This window comes from Salvelinus alpinus, chromosome 35, assembly GCF_045679555.1.
Source record: "Salvelinus alpinus chromosome 35, SLU_Salpinus.1, whole genome shotgun sequence".
Lineage (NCBI taxonomy): Eukaryota > Metazoa > Chordata > Actinopteri > Salmoniformes > Salmonidae > Salvelinus > Salvelinus alpinus.
In genome coordinates this window covers 12,419,344-12,433,443 of record NC_092120.1, presented here as the reverse complement: position 1 = coordinate 12,433,443, position 14,100 = coordinate 12,419,344, and the positions used below count along the sequence as shown (strand labels likewise).

At 41.4% G+C, this 14,100-nt stretch overlaps 1 protein-coding gene across 1 annotated transcript; it reads right to left on the bottom strand.

Annotated features, from left to right (window-relative positions):
- Positions 1-295: 295 nt before the first annotated feature.
- Positions 296-13,978, bottom strand: LOC139564366 (HORMA domain-containing protein 1-like). Its single transcript, XM_071383838.1, has 16 exons — positions 13,768-13,978; positions 13,332-13,398; positions 13,010-13,154; positions 12,830-12,893; positions 12,659-12,695; positions 12,544-12,564; positions 12,418-12,444; positions 12,207-12,274; positions 5,156-5,307; positions 3,610-3,767; positions 3,429-3,515; positions 3,229-3,286; positions 3,022-3,083; positions 2,753-2,836; positions 1,148-1,216; positions 296-901 (listed from the first exon to the last, which is right to left on the bottom strand). The coding sequence occupies exons 2-16, from the start codon at positions 13,362-13,364 to the stop codon at positions 812-814; spliced, it is 1,155 nt and encodes a 384-aa protein (XP_071239939.1). The 5' UTR covers positions 13,365-13,398; positions 13,768-13,978; the 3' UTR covers positions 296-811.
- Positions 13,979-14,100: the final 122 nt, after the last annotated feature.

Here is a 14,100-nt window from a genome sequence, read left to right as displayed (position 1 = left end):
CCTCATGCAAATGCTGCCATTTGGCAGTCCCTTTATTTAAGGTTGGCTATTATTTAATAAGATTATACAGTATTGTATAGATTTTTTGCGCTCATGCTAACAGTATCAGATCTTGCAGACAGGAAGCTGAAGCTCTTTGATCTTGAATTGTAGCAAGAACTTGTTTCCTTTTTGCAACCACGACACTAAAACAGGTGCACCCAGGTTTGCTGCTGATGGAAGCAGTTATATCTGAGGTTCAGCACTAGTGTGTAGAACTATCTGCTCTTAACCATACACACCGAAATAACAAACCTTTTTCAAAACTGAGAAAAGGCACTTTAATTTATTAGAAACATACATTTAATCAAATAACTTACAACTGGAGGGTACTGTATATTGATACATTATATAACAATATAAAAAATAAACACAATTTTGCACAGTGTAAAGTTCATTGTAATCATAAAAAAAACGATTTAAAAAAACAGTATTGTCACAATAAAAATGCCATCCTTTGAAATAAATAAAACTGTGAGTTTTGCACTTCACAGACCCCAATATACAATTGTAGAAAATACATTTCCCCCAGTCTCCATATCACACACTAGCATGAAACTCAACAATGGAAACAAAAGTATAAACATAAACAACAAGGTGGACTAGAAAGATCCATCCAACAGAATGCAGCTGTACTATGGTGGTGTTGGCGGTGGGCACTACACCTTTCCTTTAAAACAACTAAAAAAGCTTAGAGATTTTGCCCATGCAAATTAGAAAATCGGTTCTTGTCTTGAAAGGTATCTTATAGGTAAAGTGGAAAGGTCAGAGGTCAGTAGCGTTCCTTGGGTTCGCTGAACTTGCGTTTCTTCGGCACAGAGGTCTGGACATCCTGACTGCAGGGGAACTCGAACTGGGATATCTGTTAATCAGAGAGTGACAGACAGTTTACTAACTAATGCAAGGCTCTAAAATGAATAATGATTGCCAAACAATATTCTGTATACATCTAGATGGGATGGACTGAATGAGTCATATTGACTTGTTAAAAAACATGTAGGTCTGGGAACTTTTATCTTTAAAAGACAATTTGCACATTATTATCACTCCTTCTGTGAGTAAGACTGGGGGATGAAATCTATGATGCTCGAGGGGGCGTGTCTCCCACCATTTTGTCTTCGATGGGAGAGGGCTTCTTCTTGCTGACGCTGTGCACCTCAGTCTCAGCCTTTCTCTCCTGCACACACACAGACCAAAGACAGTAAATCACAGACTGCAGGGAAGTGCTTGTGAAGCTAGTACCATAGATACAGTTGAAGTTTACGTACACCTTAGCCAAACACATTTAAACCCAGTTTTTCACAATTCCTGACATTTAATCCTAGTAAAAATTCACTGTTTTAGGTCAGTTAGGATCACCACTTTATTTTAATAATGTGAAATGTCAGAATAATAGTAGAGAAATTATTTATTTCAGCTTTTATTTCTTTCATCACATACCCAGTGGGTCAGAAGTTTACACACACTCAATTAGTATTTGGTAGCATTGCCTTTAAATTGTTAAACTTGGGTCAAACGTTTCGGGTAGCCTTCCATAAGCTTCCCACAATAAGTTGGGTGAATTTTGGCCCATTCCTCCTGACAGACCTGGTGTAACTGAGTCAGATTTGTAGGCCTCCTTGCTCACACACGCTTTTTCAGTTCTGACCTCAAATGTTCTATAGGATTTGAGGTCAGGGCTTTGTGATGGCCACTCCAATACCTTGACTTTCTTGTCCTTAAGCCATTTTGCCACAACTTTGGAAGTTCTATTTTTGTTTCATCAGACCAAAGGACATTTCTCCAAAAAGTACGATCTTTGTCCCCATGTGCAGTTGCAAACCGTAGTCTGGCTGTTATATGGCAGTTTTGGAGCAGTGGCTTCTTCCTTGCTGAGCGGCCTTTCAGGTTATGTCGATATAGGACTCGTTTTACTGTGGATATCAATACTTGTGTACCTGTTTCGTCCAGCATCTTCACAAGGTCCTTTGCTGTTTTTCTGGGATTGATTTGCACTTTACGCACCAAAGTACGTTAATCTCTAGAAGACAGAATGCATCTCCTTCCTGAGAGGTATGACGGCTGCGTGGTCCCATGGTGTTTATACTTGCGTACTATTGTTTGTACAGATGAACGTGGTACCTTCAGGCGTTTGGAAATTGCTCCCAAGGATGAACCAGACTTGTGGAGGTCAACAAAAAAATTTCTGAGGCCTTGGCTGATTTCTTTTGATTTTCCCATGATGTCAAGCAAAGAGGTACTGAGTTTGAAGGTAGGCCTTGAAATACATCCACAGGTACACCTCCAATTGACTCAAATTATGTCAATTAGCCTATCAGAAGCTTCTAAAGCCATGACATCATTTTCTGGAATTTCCCAAGCTGTTTAAAGGCACAGTCAACTTAGTGTATGTAAACTTCTGACCCACTGGAATTGTAATACAGTGAATTATAAGTGAAATAATCTGTCTGTAAACAATTGTTGGAAAAATTACTTGTGTCATGCACAAAGTAGATGTCTTAACCGACTTGCCAAAACTATGGTTTGTTAACAAGAAATTTGTGGAGTGGTTGAAAAACGAGTTTTAATGACTCCAACCTAAGTGTATTTAAACTTCCGACTTCAACTGTACATCCTTCGTGGTCATTTTTACATTACGCTATACAAAAATGTCTTCCATTTAAACAGGACCAGTAGGAGTTAGATAGGGTTGTATGTTTTGGGGGGCACTGACCAGGGTGGACCTGGTGACGCGTCCGCTCCTGGTCCTCTTAATGACCACTTCCAGGTCAGATGTCCTCTTTCCCAAAGTGTCCATCTGAGACAGACAGGTCAATCAAACCACAGACCGTTACCTTCACAACTGGAGCACCCCTATATTACTTTATATTCCTACAGTACTATCCCACCAATGCATTTGTATTGTTCTGTATTTGCATTTGCTTGATACAAGGCCTATCTTAGTCGTAACTATGCAGAATGTACATTTTGCTGTTATTTTACCTGAGAGTTCTCTGTGCTCTCCTCACACACCTCCATCTTCTCCTGGCAGTTCACCTGGACCTCTTTGAGCATCAAACACGATGAAAACACAATAAAACAAAACATGGATTTCAGACTGCATTTGACTTCTTAAAAGAGAAAATAGCACTACTGTTATCATGTTCAGCGAAACTTCTTTATACTAAGATTTGACAGAGGAGGTCCTACCGGAATTGTCCAAGTAAAGGTCGTTGTCCGGATTTTCCATTACTTTTATCATGTGAGTCTAAAAGTAGAAACCCCATAAAAAATGTTATAGACTATAGATGCATCCCATGGGATAGACAGCAACGCCCCCTACTGGGTTAAAACAATAGCGCCATGCCATCGGTGCCCAGTCAAATTAGCCTAGAGGCCTCAGGTCTCACCTGCTGACTGCTGATCTTGGTCACTGTCCCTTCCTCCATCTTCAGCTCCCACTTGTCCCTCACGCAGATGGGCTGCTCGTCATCAACCTACAGAGACAAGGGGACAGCTGTTAATCAACGTGTCACCCGCTAGTCTGGTTGACATTACTGACTCTAGTTATTTCCCCCCTTTCCTTCATACCTGCTCCAGCCTTTCTCTCTCTGTGGTCACGTCCACCTTCAGGGTGTGGAAGGGAGTGACCACCTCGCCCATAGTCAGGTTGACAGGCTCCTTCTCAAACTGCATGCTATCGCTGTCCCCCTCCATGAAGCCTGGGGGCTGGTAGTCCTGGGGAGTGACTGAGATATACATGCAAACACACACACAAACTCTTTATATGTTTTTTTGAAAACATATACTTGTTATACCCTATGAAAGATGCACTTCAATTTGACTTCCGTACTCCGTCCGGGTTTTGTAGGCTAATGGGCTTAAAATGTTTATTGTCAAATTCATAAAAACGTGGTCATTTAAGATATATATTAAAGTGTTTTTGTATATATTTATATACCATATGCCGGTTTTCAACGTATTTGACGCTCAAAAAGCACGAAGCGGAAAAGTTACAACCATTTCATTTGAACTACACATATGAACTACAAATCAAAAGGCAATAGCTGGCAACTTTCAGTGAAAAACACTCCCAGCTAATCTAATATAAAACACATCAAAAAGCCTGTAACTAACAGGTTGTTACCTTCCTGTAAGTCCTCAGCTCAAGCAGGCATGCTCCAGCATGCTAACATCGCTGCAGGAGATGTAGTTCAAATGAGACTTTTCTATCTTTCGTGATGTGTCTGTCTTACTTTTTCAGCGTCAAATATGTTGATAAAAAGCATTGGGTATGACCAAATCAATACACAATTAAAAACTGGGTGGTTCGAGCCCTGAATGTTGATTGGCTGAAAGCCATGGTATACCATGGGTATGACAAAACATTTATATTTACTGCTCTAATTATGTTTGTAACCAGTTTATAATAGCATTAAGGTACCACGGGGGTTGTGCTAGGACACAGCCCTTAGCTGTGGTATATTGGCCATATACCACACCCCCTCGGGCCTTATTGCTTAAATATACACTCAGTATACAAAACACCTGCTCTTTCCATGACATAGACTGACCAGGTGAAAGCTATGATACCTTACTGTCACTTGTTAAATCCACTTCTATCAGTGTAGATGAAGGGAAGGTGACAGGATTTTGAAGCCTTGAGACAATTGAGACATGGATTGTGTATGTGTGCCATTCAGAGGGTGAATAGAAAATACAAAAGATTGAAGTGCCTTCGAATGGGGTATGGTAGTAGGTGCCAGGCGCACCGGTTTGTGTCAAGAACTGCAATGCTGTTTCCGTGTGTATAAAGAATGGTCCACCACCCAAAGGACATCCAGCCAACTTGACCCAATTGTGGGAAGCATTGGAGTCAACATGGGCCAACATCCCTGTGGAATGCTTTCGACACCTTGTAGAGTCCATGCCCCGATGATTTGAGGCTGTTCTGAGGTCAATGGGGTGTTCCTAATGTTTGGTATACTCAGTGTAATTAAATGAATTTGATCATATAATCTTGGAGCGCATTTAAAAGACCCGGGACATTACCCCGGAAGTATGTCACTTGCGCAGCGTATTGCGTCACATCATCCCTTTTCTTTTAGTCTGCTCGACATCATTGTGTGGTCTTTACCGTCGTCGTAGTAAGAGAGTTTCATGTTGAGACAGACATTGTCTGGCAGAGGACCCAGGTTCTGCATCAGTGTGTAGAGTTTACGCACCAGGAGGATGCTGGACTTCTTTGTGTTGCTGCAAGCCATCTTTCCCAGATTCTTGCTGTTTTTGCTAAAACAAGAATAAATGTAAACATTTTTTAGACAATTAAAAGTTTCTTTCTTCAATGTTTCTCAATGAAATTCTGACATGTTATCATTATGTTATACACATTAGGGTTGAATATTTTCCCGGTATTTTACAAATGTTCCATCCCGAGAATAAATCACTTTTGTGAAGCCGGTATTTCCTGCCAAAACCGGATGTGTCATTCAAAAGCATATAAATAGACCTATGTCTGGATTTTATTAGAGCTTTGATCGAAAATTCATGCCTGATGCAACCTAAACCTGATTAAATACATTTTATGAGCCCTACATTAAAGACATTTAATGAGCCCAAGCCCAAATGATTGTACCGTTATCCAATACAGCTACTGAACATTACATAAGACAGAAAAACATAATAGCACATAGATGTAGCTAGCTATATGCTCTCTTTGGTAAATAAATGAAACAAGCTCCAGTAATCTTTTTGAGTGTGAACTGTATTACTGTACTGCATTGTTTATACTGTATTATATGGACTGGAATTAGGCACCTTGTTGAAACCATGATAAAGCAGGGAGAGAACATGCGATTCTGGTGCAGCACATGCGGTCTACAAAGTTACAAGTATAGGCTAGTGAATTTGATTTACATTTGTCATAATATTTCCCCTAATGTTATTAGCCTACCTCCTCTTTCTCTATCTAGTGTTGCTTCATTCCTTCCTTCCTTTCAACAGTTAAATGAAATAAGTGTTGTTGTCCTTATCTTCATCATTCTAATGACATGCTTGAATAATATAGGACTAGAATGAGATGCAAAAGCCTTTCATTTCTCTTCACGAGGATTGGATGGTTATAGGTCTGCATAAATAACTGCTATAGCCTACCCCATCGCGAGTTCCCTCTTCTTTCAAACTACACAGGAGTTCTATTAGCTGCTGTATTTAACATTCGGCAAACAAGAGCTTGTGTCCCTCTTCGAATAGTCTATTGGTATAAGAAATACAAAAAACTAAATTTCCAGTAAGCTATTCTAGTCTAGATTTTCCTGCATGGGACTCCAAGAGCTAAGGAGCATTTTTTTTTACAGAGTCCAGCAGAGCACAGGTGCTTGTGTATTGCGCAAGAGACAGAGGATATAAGTTAGAAGCTTATTATGCATTACCCATCATTCATTACATAAATATAAGAATAATACTGCATTGGATTTATTTCCTGAAAGAGGTAGGTTAGCACATCTAGAGTGCATTCGAAAACTATTCAGACCCCTTGAGTTTAACATAATTTTTTTTACATTACAGCCTTATTCTAAAATTGATTTTTTTTAACGTTCCTCATCAATCTACACACAATACCCCATAATGACAAAGCAAAAACAGTTTTATTGAAAATTTGGCAAATTTATTAGAAAACAAAACAGAAATACCTTATTTACATAAGTATTCAGACCCTTTGCCATGAAACTTGAAATTGAGCTCAGGTGCATCCTGTTTCCATTGATCATCCTTGAGATGTTTCTACAACTTGATTGGAGTCCACCTGTGGTAAATTCAAGTGATTGGACATGATTTGGAAATGCACACACCTGCCAATATAAGGTCCCACAGTTGATGTCAGAGCAAAAACCAAGCCATGAGGTTGAAGGAATTGTCCGTAGAGTTCCGAGACAGGATTGTGTCTGTTCCGAGACAGGATTGTAACACAGATCTGGGGAAGGGTACCAAAAAACTTCAACAGCATTAAAGGTCCCCAAGAAGACAATATCATTCTTAAATGGAAGAAGTTTGGAACCACCAAGACTCTTCCTAGAGCTGGCCGCCCGGCCAGGAAACTAACTAAGAAGGGCCTTGGTCAGGGAGGTGACCAAGAACCCGATGGTAACTCTGACAGAGCTCCAAAGTTACTCTGTGGAGATGGGAGAGCCTTCCAGAAGGACAACCATCTCTGCAGCACTCCACCTATCAGGCCTTTGTGGTAGAGTGGCCAGATGGAAGCCATTCCTCAGTAAAAGTCACATGACAGCCCGCTTGAAGTTTGCCAAAAGGCCCCTAAAGTCTCTCAGACCATGACAAACAAGATTCTCTGGTCTGATGAAACCAAGATTGAACTCTTTGGCCTGAATGCCAACCGTAAAGTCTGCAGGAAACCTGGCACCATCCCTACGGTGAAGCATGGTGGTGGCAGCATCATGCTGTGGGGATAATTTTCAGCGGCAGGGACTGGAAGACTAGTCAGGATCAAGGGAAAGATGAACGGAACAAAGTACGGAGAGATCCTTGAAGAAATCCTGCTCCAGAGTGCTCAGGACCTCAGACTGGGGCGAAAGTTAAAATCAAATCAAATCCTATTAGTCACATGTGCCGAATACAACAGGTAGACCTTACAGTGAAATGCTTACTTACGAGCCCCTAACCAACAATGCAGTTTGAAAAAGATACGGATAAGAATAAGAAATAAAAGTAACAAGTAATTAAAGAGCAGCAGTAAAATAACAATAGCGAGACTATATACAGGGGGGTACCGGTACAGAGTCAATGTGCGGGGGCACCGGCTAGTTTTTTTCCCCCACCCCAATTTCGTGGTATCCAATTGGTAGTAGTTACAGTCTTGTCTCATCGCTGCAACTCCCGTACGGACTAGGGAGAGGCAAAGGTCGAGAGCCATGCGTCCTCCGAAACACAACCCAACCAAGCCGCACCAATGTGTCGGGAGGAAACACCGTACACCTGGCGACCGTGTCAGCGTGCACTGCGTCCGGACCACCACAGGAGTCGCTAGTGCGCGATGAGACAAGGATATCCCTGCCGGCCAAACCCTCCCCTAACCTGGACGACGCTGGGACAATTGTGCGCCGCCCCATGGGTCTCCCGGTCGTGGTCGGCTGCAACAGAGCCTGGACTCGAACCTGCGATGCAGCGCCTTAGACAACTGCACCACTCGGGAGGCCTGGGCACCGGTTAGTTGAGGTAATATGTACATGCAGGTGGAGTTATTAAAGTGACTATGGATAGATGATAACAATAGAGAGTAGCAGCGGAGTAAAAGAGGGGGAGGCAATGCAAAAAGTCTGGGTAGCCATTTGATTAGATGTTCAGGAGTCTTATGGCTTGGGGGTAGAAGCTGTTTAGAAGCCTCTTGGCGCTCCGGTACCACTTGCTGCGCAGTAGCAGAGAGAATAGTCTATGACTAGGGTGGCTGGAGTCTTTGACAATTTTTAGGGTCTTCCTCTGACACCGCCTGGTATAGAGGTCCTGGATGGCAGGGAGCTTGGCCCCAGTGATGTACTGGGCCGTTCGCACTACCCTCTGTAGTGCCTTGCGGTTGGAGGCCGAGCAGTTGCCATACCAGGCAGTGATGCAACCAGTCAGGATGCTCTCGATGGTACAGCTGTAGAACCTTTTGAGGATCTAAGGACCCATGCCAAATCTTTTCAGTCTCCTGAGGGGGAATAGGTTTTGTCGTGCCCTCTTCATGACTATCTTGGTGTGCTTGGACCATGTTAGTTTGTTGGTGACGTGGACACAAAGGAACTTGAAGCTCTCAACCTGCTCCACGCAGCCCCGTCGTCCATAAGCACACAGCCAAGACAACGGAGGATTGGCTTCAGGACAAGTCTCTGAATGTCCTTGAGTGGCCCAGCCAAAGACTGGACTTGAACCCGATTGAACATCTCTGGAGAGACCTGAAAATAGCTGTGCAGCAACGCTCTCCATCCAACTTAACAGAACTTGACTAGATCTGCAGAGAATGGGAGAAACTCCCCAAATACAGGTGTGCCAAGCTTGTAGTGTCATACCCAAGAAGACTCGAGACTGTAATCGCTGCCAAAGGTGCTTCAACAAAGTACTGAGCAAAGGGTCTGAATACTTACAGTTGAAGTCGGAGGTTTACATACAGTTAGGTTAGAGTCATTAAAAAACTTGTTTTTCAACCACTCCACAAATTTCTTGTTAACAAACTATAGTTTTGGCAAGTCGGATAGGAATCCTACTTCGTGCATGACACAAGTAATTTTTCCAACAATTGTTTACAGACAGATTATTTCACTTATAATTCACTGTATCACAATTTCAATGGGTCAGAAGTTTACATACACTAAGTTGACTGTGCCTTTAAACAGCTTGGAAAATTCCAGAAAATGATGTCATGGCTTTAGAAGCTTCTGATAGGCTAATTTACATAATTTTAGTCAATTGGAGGTGTACCTGTGGATGTATTTCAAGGCCTACCTTCACACCCAGTGCCTCTTTGCTTGACATCATGGGAAAATCAAAAGAAATCAGCCAAGACCTCATAAAAAAAATTGTAGACCTCAACAGGTCTGGTTCATCCTTGAGAGCAATTTCCAAACGCCTGAAGGTACCACGTTCATCTGTACAAACAATAGTACGCAAGTATAAACACCATGGGACCACGCAGCCGTCATACCGCTCAGGAAGGAGACACGTTCTGTCTCCTAGAGATGAACGTACTTTGGTGCAAATAGTGCAAATCAATCCCAGCAGAACAACAGCAAAGGACCTTGTGAAGATGCTGGAGGAAACAGGTACAAAAGTATCGATATCCACAGTAAAAACGAGTCCTATATCGACATAACCTGAAAGGCCGCTCAGCAAGGAAGAAGCCACTGCTCCAAAACCACCATAAAAAAGCTAGACTACGGTTTGCAACTGTACATGGGGACAAAGATCATACTTTTTGGAGAAATGTCCTCTGGTCTGATGAAACAAAAATAGAACTGTTTGGCCATAATGACCATCGTTATATTTGGAGGGAAAAGGGGGAGGCTTGCAAGCCGAAGAACACCGTCCCAACCGTGAAGCACGGGGGTGGCAGCATCATGTTGTGGGGGTGATTTACTGCAGGAGTGAAAGGTGCACTTCACAAAATAGAAGGCATCATGAGGCAGGAAAATTATGTGGATATATTGAAGCAACATCTCAAGACATCAGTCAGGAAGTTAAAGCTTGGTCGCAAATGGGTCTTCCAAATGGACAATGACCCCAAGCATACTTTCAAAGTTGTGGCAAAATGGCTTAAGGACAAAAAAGTCAAGGTATTGGAGTGGCCATCACAAAGCCCTGACCTCAAATCCTATAGAACATTTGTGGGCAGAACTGAAAAAGCGTGTGGGAGCAAGGAGGCCTACAAACCTGACTCAGTTACACCAGCTCTGTCAGGAGGAATGGGCCAAAATTCACCCAACTTATTGTGGGGATCTTGTGGAATGCTACCTGAGACGTTTGACCCAAATTAAACAATTTAAAGGCAGTGCTACCAAATAATAATTGAGTGTATGTAAACTTCTGACCCACTGGGAATGTGATGAAGGAAATAAAAGCTGAAATAAATCATTCTCTCTACTATTATTCTGACATTTCACATTCTTAAAATGAAGTGGTGATCCTAACTGACCTAACACGGAATTTTTACTAGGATTAAATGTCAGGAATTGTGAAAAACTGAGTTTAAATGTATTTGGCAAAGGTGTATGTAAACTTCCGACTTCAACTGTATGTAAATGTGATATTTCAGTTTTTTATTTTTTTAAACATTTGCAACAAAAAAAGGTAAACCTGTTTGCTTTGTCATTATGGGGTAGTGTGTAGATTGATGAGGGGGGAAAACGAGTCTGTAACGTAACAAAATGTGGAAAAAGTGAAGGGTTCTTGTAACACCTGCTTCCAACTCACACACGTAGATCCCCTGAATGCAGCTCACTTTCTAGCTCACACCCCATCACTGTGAGGTATTGTTTGTTTTGTGACACACTTCTATTCAGAGCTCTGTTTTTCCTGTAATTTAATCATTTTTTATTATACCTTTATTTAACTAGGCAAGTCAGTTAAGAACAAATTCTTATTTTAAATGACAGCCTAGGAACAGTGGGTTAACTGCCTTGTTCAGGAGCAGAACAACAGATTTTTACCTTGTCAGCTCGGGGTTTCGATCTTGCAACTTTTCGGTTACTAGTCCAACGCTCTAACCACTAGGCTACCTGCTGCCGTAATTTAATCCTCCCGTGTATGCTAGTTTTTTCCTGCCTCACTAACGACGCCTTTTGCCTATTCCCTGCCTGTACTTTAGCCTATCGGATTTCCTGTTATCAACCTATTGCCTGATCTCCCAGATGACGTTACTAGCCTTTTCCCTGCCAGTACGGTTGCCTTTTTTGGACCCCCTGTGTATGACCTTATGCCTGCCCCTGGACCCAGCTACCTGCCTCCTCCTGTGGGTCCTTTACAAATAAACACCTGCTGCGCACTGCGCTTGAAACCAGCTCTCTGTCTCCCGTCATGTTCATAACAGTTCTAAATACTTTCCAAATGCACTGTATATATAGGCCTATATATATCAATCTTGAACACGATTATCTATTTTGGATGCAATTTGAATGGAATTGATGGAGAGAGAAAGACAGCGAGAAAGTGTTCACTCATGCACTGATTTAAAGAAACGATATAGGAGTGTTTTAAACTCTGCAATCCAAAAAATATATAATCTTTACAATAAAAAAATAAGGTGATCCCCGAAAGCCAGATGGTGATGTGCAAATTAGATGCGCATTCGGTCTTTATATTACTGTAGCGTAGGCTGTGCTGCAGCAAATGTAGGTCTACCTATCACAATAAAAAAAGTTACCAAGGGAAGGTCTACATACTGAGATGGGCTGTCGGTTCCCACCCTGAAAGTTGATGATTCATTATGCAGTGACCAGAGGCAAGGCCTTACAGAATCCAAATTTAGACATTGTATATAATTTAACAGTTCCATTTCACGTCATGCTGTTCATATAAATAATTTATTATAATTTACCGGTTTCTCAGTTATTTATCCCGGGAAAGGGGAGTGGTTTTGGGCAGTATATCTCAGTAACCGGGTTCCTGCCATTCAACCCTAATACACATTCACAAAGCTATACCTTTCAAAGTCAATTTTGGGTCCCTTTTCAGTGTATTGGACTTTGAACTGGTAGCATTCAGTAATCTTCTGCAAATTGTAAAGAAAGACCAGTGTCACAATGAGAAAAGGCTTGATTCAAGAGGTTACATATACTGTAGCGCTTGTTCTAGTCCAGAGAATCAAAGCATTACTATGATCGATACCTATGGGGTTAAAAAGTTGTCTATTACCTTTGGATTATCTGGGTCTGTGTATATCTATAGAAAGTGGAAGGAGGATACAAACTTTAGCAACTATTTAGCAACTAATTAAAATGCTTTATATGCTGAAGAAAATATTTGATGAGATATACTCACAGACATAACGACCGCCCTCAACTGTTGGAATACAAGACATTCATTATATGTAATTAATTAACATTAATAACATGTAGATAATGAATAAACAACTAAATGCTAGTATCTCACTTACGTATTTCCTCTGAAGGGCATCAAAGCATCCCTGCATCCTGGGAGGTGTATAAAATAGTCTTAATTAATCAACACTGAATAAATAATCTAACCAGGATAAAGGGAAAGGATTTGGCCACAGAGAAAACACTGTACTGGAATTTCCCACTGAGGCTTGGTGGTGTATACTAACCACTGTACAATCTGACTGGCACCAGGGCAGGTGCGCTCCTCCCTGAGGATCATAACTTTCTGCTCTGTGGCATAGAGACAAAAAAGTGTAAGTCTACTTCTTGAAGATGTTGGCTAGCTACAGTATCAACATTTAAATAACAATTGAGTACATTTAAAAAGAACATAAAATGTGTTTGACCTTCAACAAATTTTCTCCCATAAGCTTTTTCTGGGAAAAGACCCCTGAGATAAGTGATGCTGGAGACTGCAATGGCCAGCAGTTTCTTCACAACAATCAAGGACTGCTGCTCTGTTGAAACTACATTTGGCAGCAACTGGGTGCCCTATAAAATATAACAAAGACAGGCGCTTACACCAAGGCCATTTGAAGATGTCTGAATAAATAGAGGCATGTAGATATCCACAGAACATGCTAACGTTATTAGAACATGCCATTTGCTAGCTATAAAACAGCAATTCAATAGGACCAAGGTCTGGCTATGGATAGCCAGAGGTTTTACCTGAGCAGCCCGCAAACGTTGTTCACATGCCATGGTAGTAATACTAGTTGATAACAAGTTGTCAAATCTACAAAATAAAGATTCATTAGAAGCCAGATAGCTAGCTATCAAGGTAAAGCTATGTTGAAATATGTAGCTAGCTAGCTAAGTACTAGTTTACACAGATAGATACAGAAATATTTTATACTAATCTGGCTAGCTACTTTAGCTAACTAGCTATCTACATTACATTTGCTAGCTAACGTAGCTAGCAGCAGTACACACAGCCACTGATGTCACTGACTTTACTCTACAACCTATTGTGATTAGTATGAAATTACATAACTCACATAGCTAGCTATTACTACCTAGATAGAGCGCAGTCACTCAATCTGTTTTTTGGTTAAAAAAAATAACAACCAAAAACAAGCTAGCTAGCTAGCCAGATCGAACTTACTAAGAAACTGTTGGACCGTGGGCCAAACTCGCGCCAGACACAGTTACCCGCCAAAAAGGACAGCTAAAGTAGCCAATCAGAGGGCAGCCTTAGATAACGTACATTTTCTTGCCACCACAACATACATTGCGTGAATAGAGATATCAAAGGTAGTGATATGTCCTGGCGGAGGTAAACATCAGTTTTAAATGAAGGTGTTTATGTTGCGGCACTGTAGGGAATTCGCTCTGTTGTTGGTGTAGTTTGATGCAACGCTGCGCACAGATTGAATATCCGCACTCTATTGGACACAGCCCTGTCAATCAGCATCTCTCTACGAGTAGTAGCATTTCA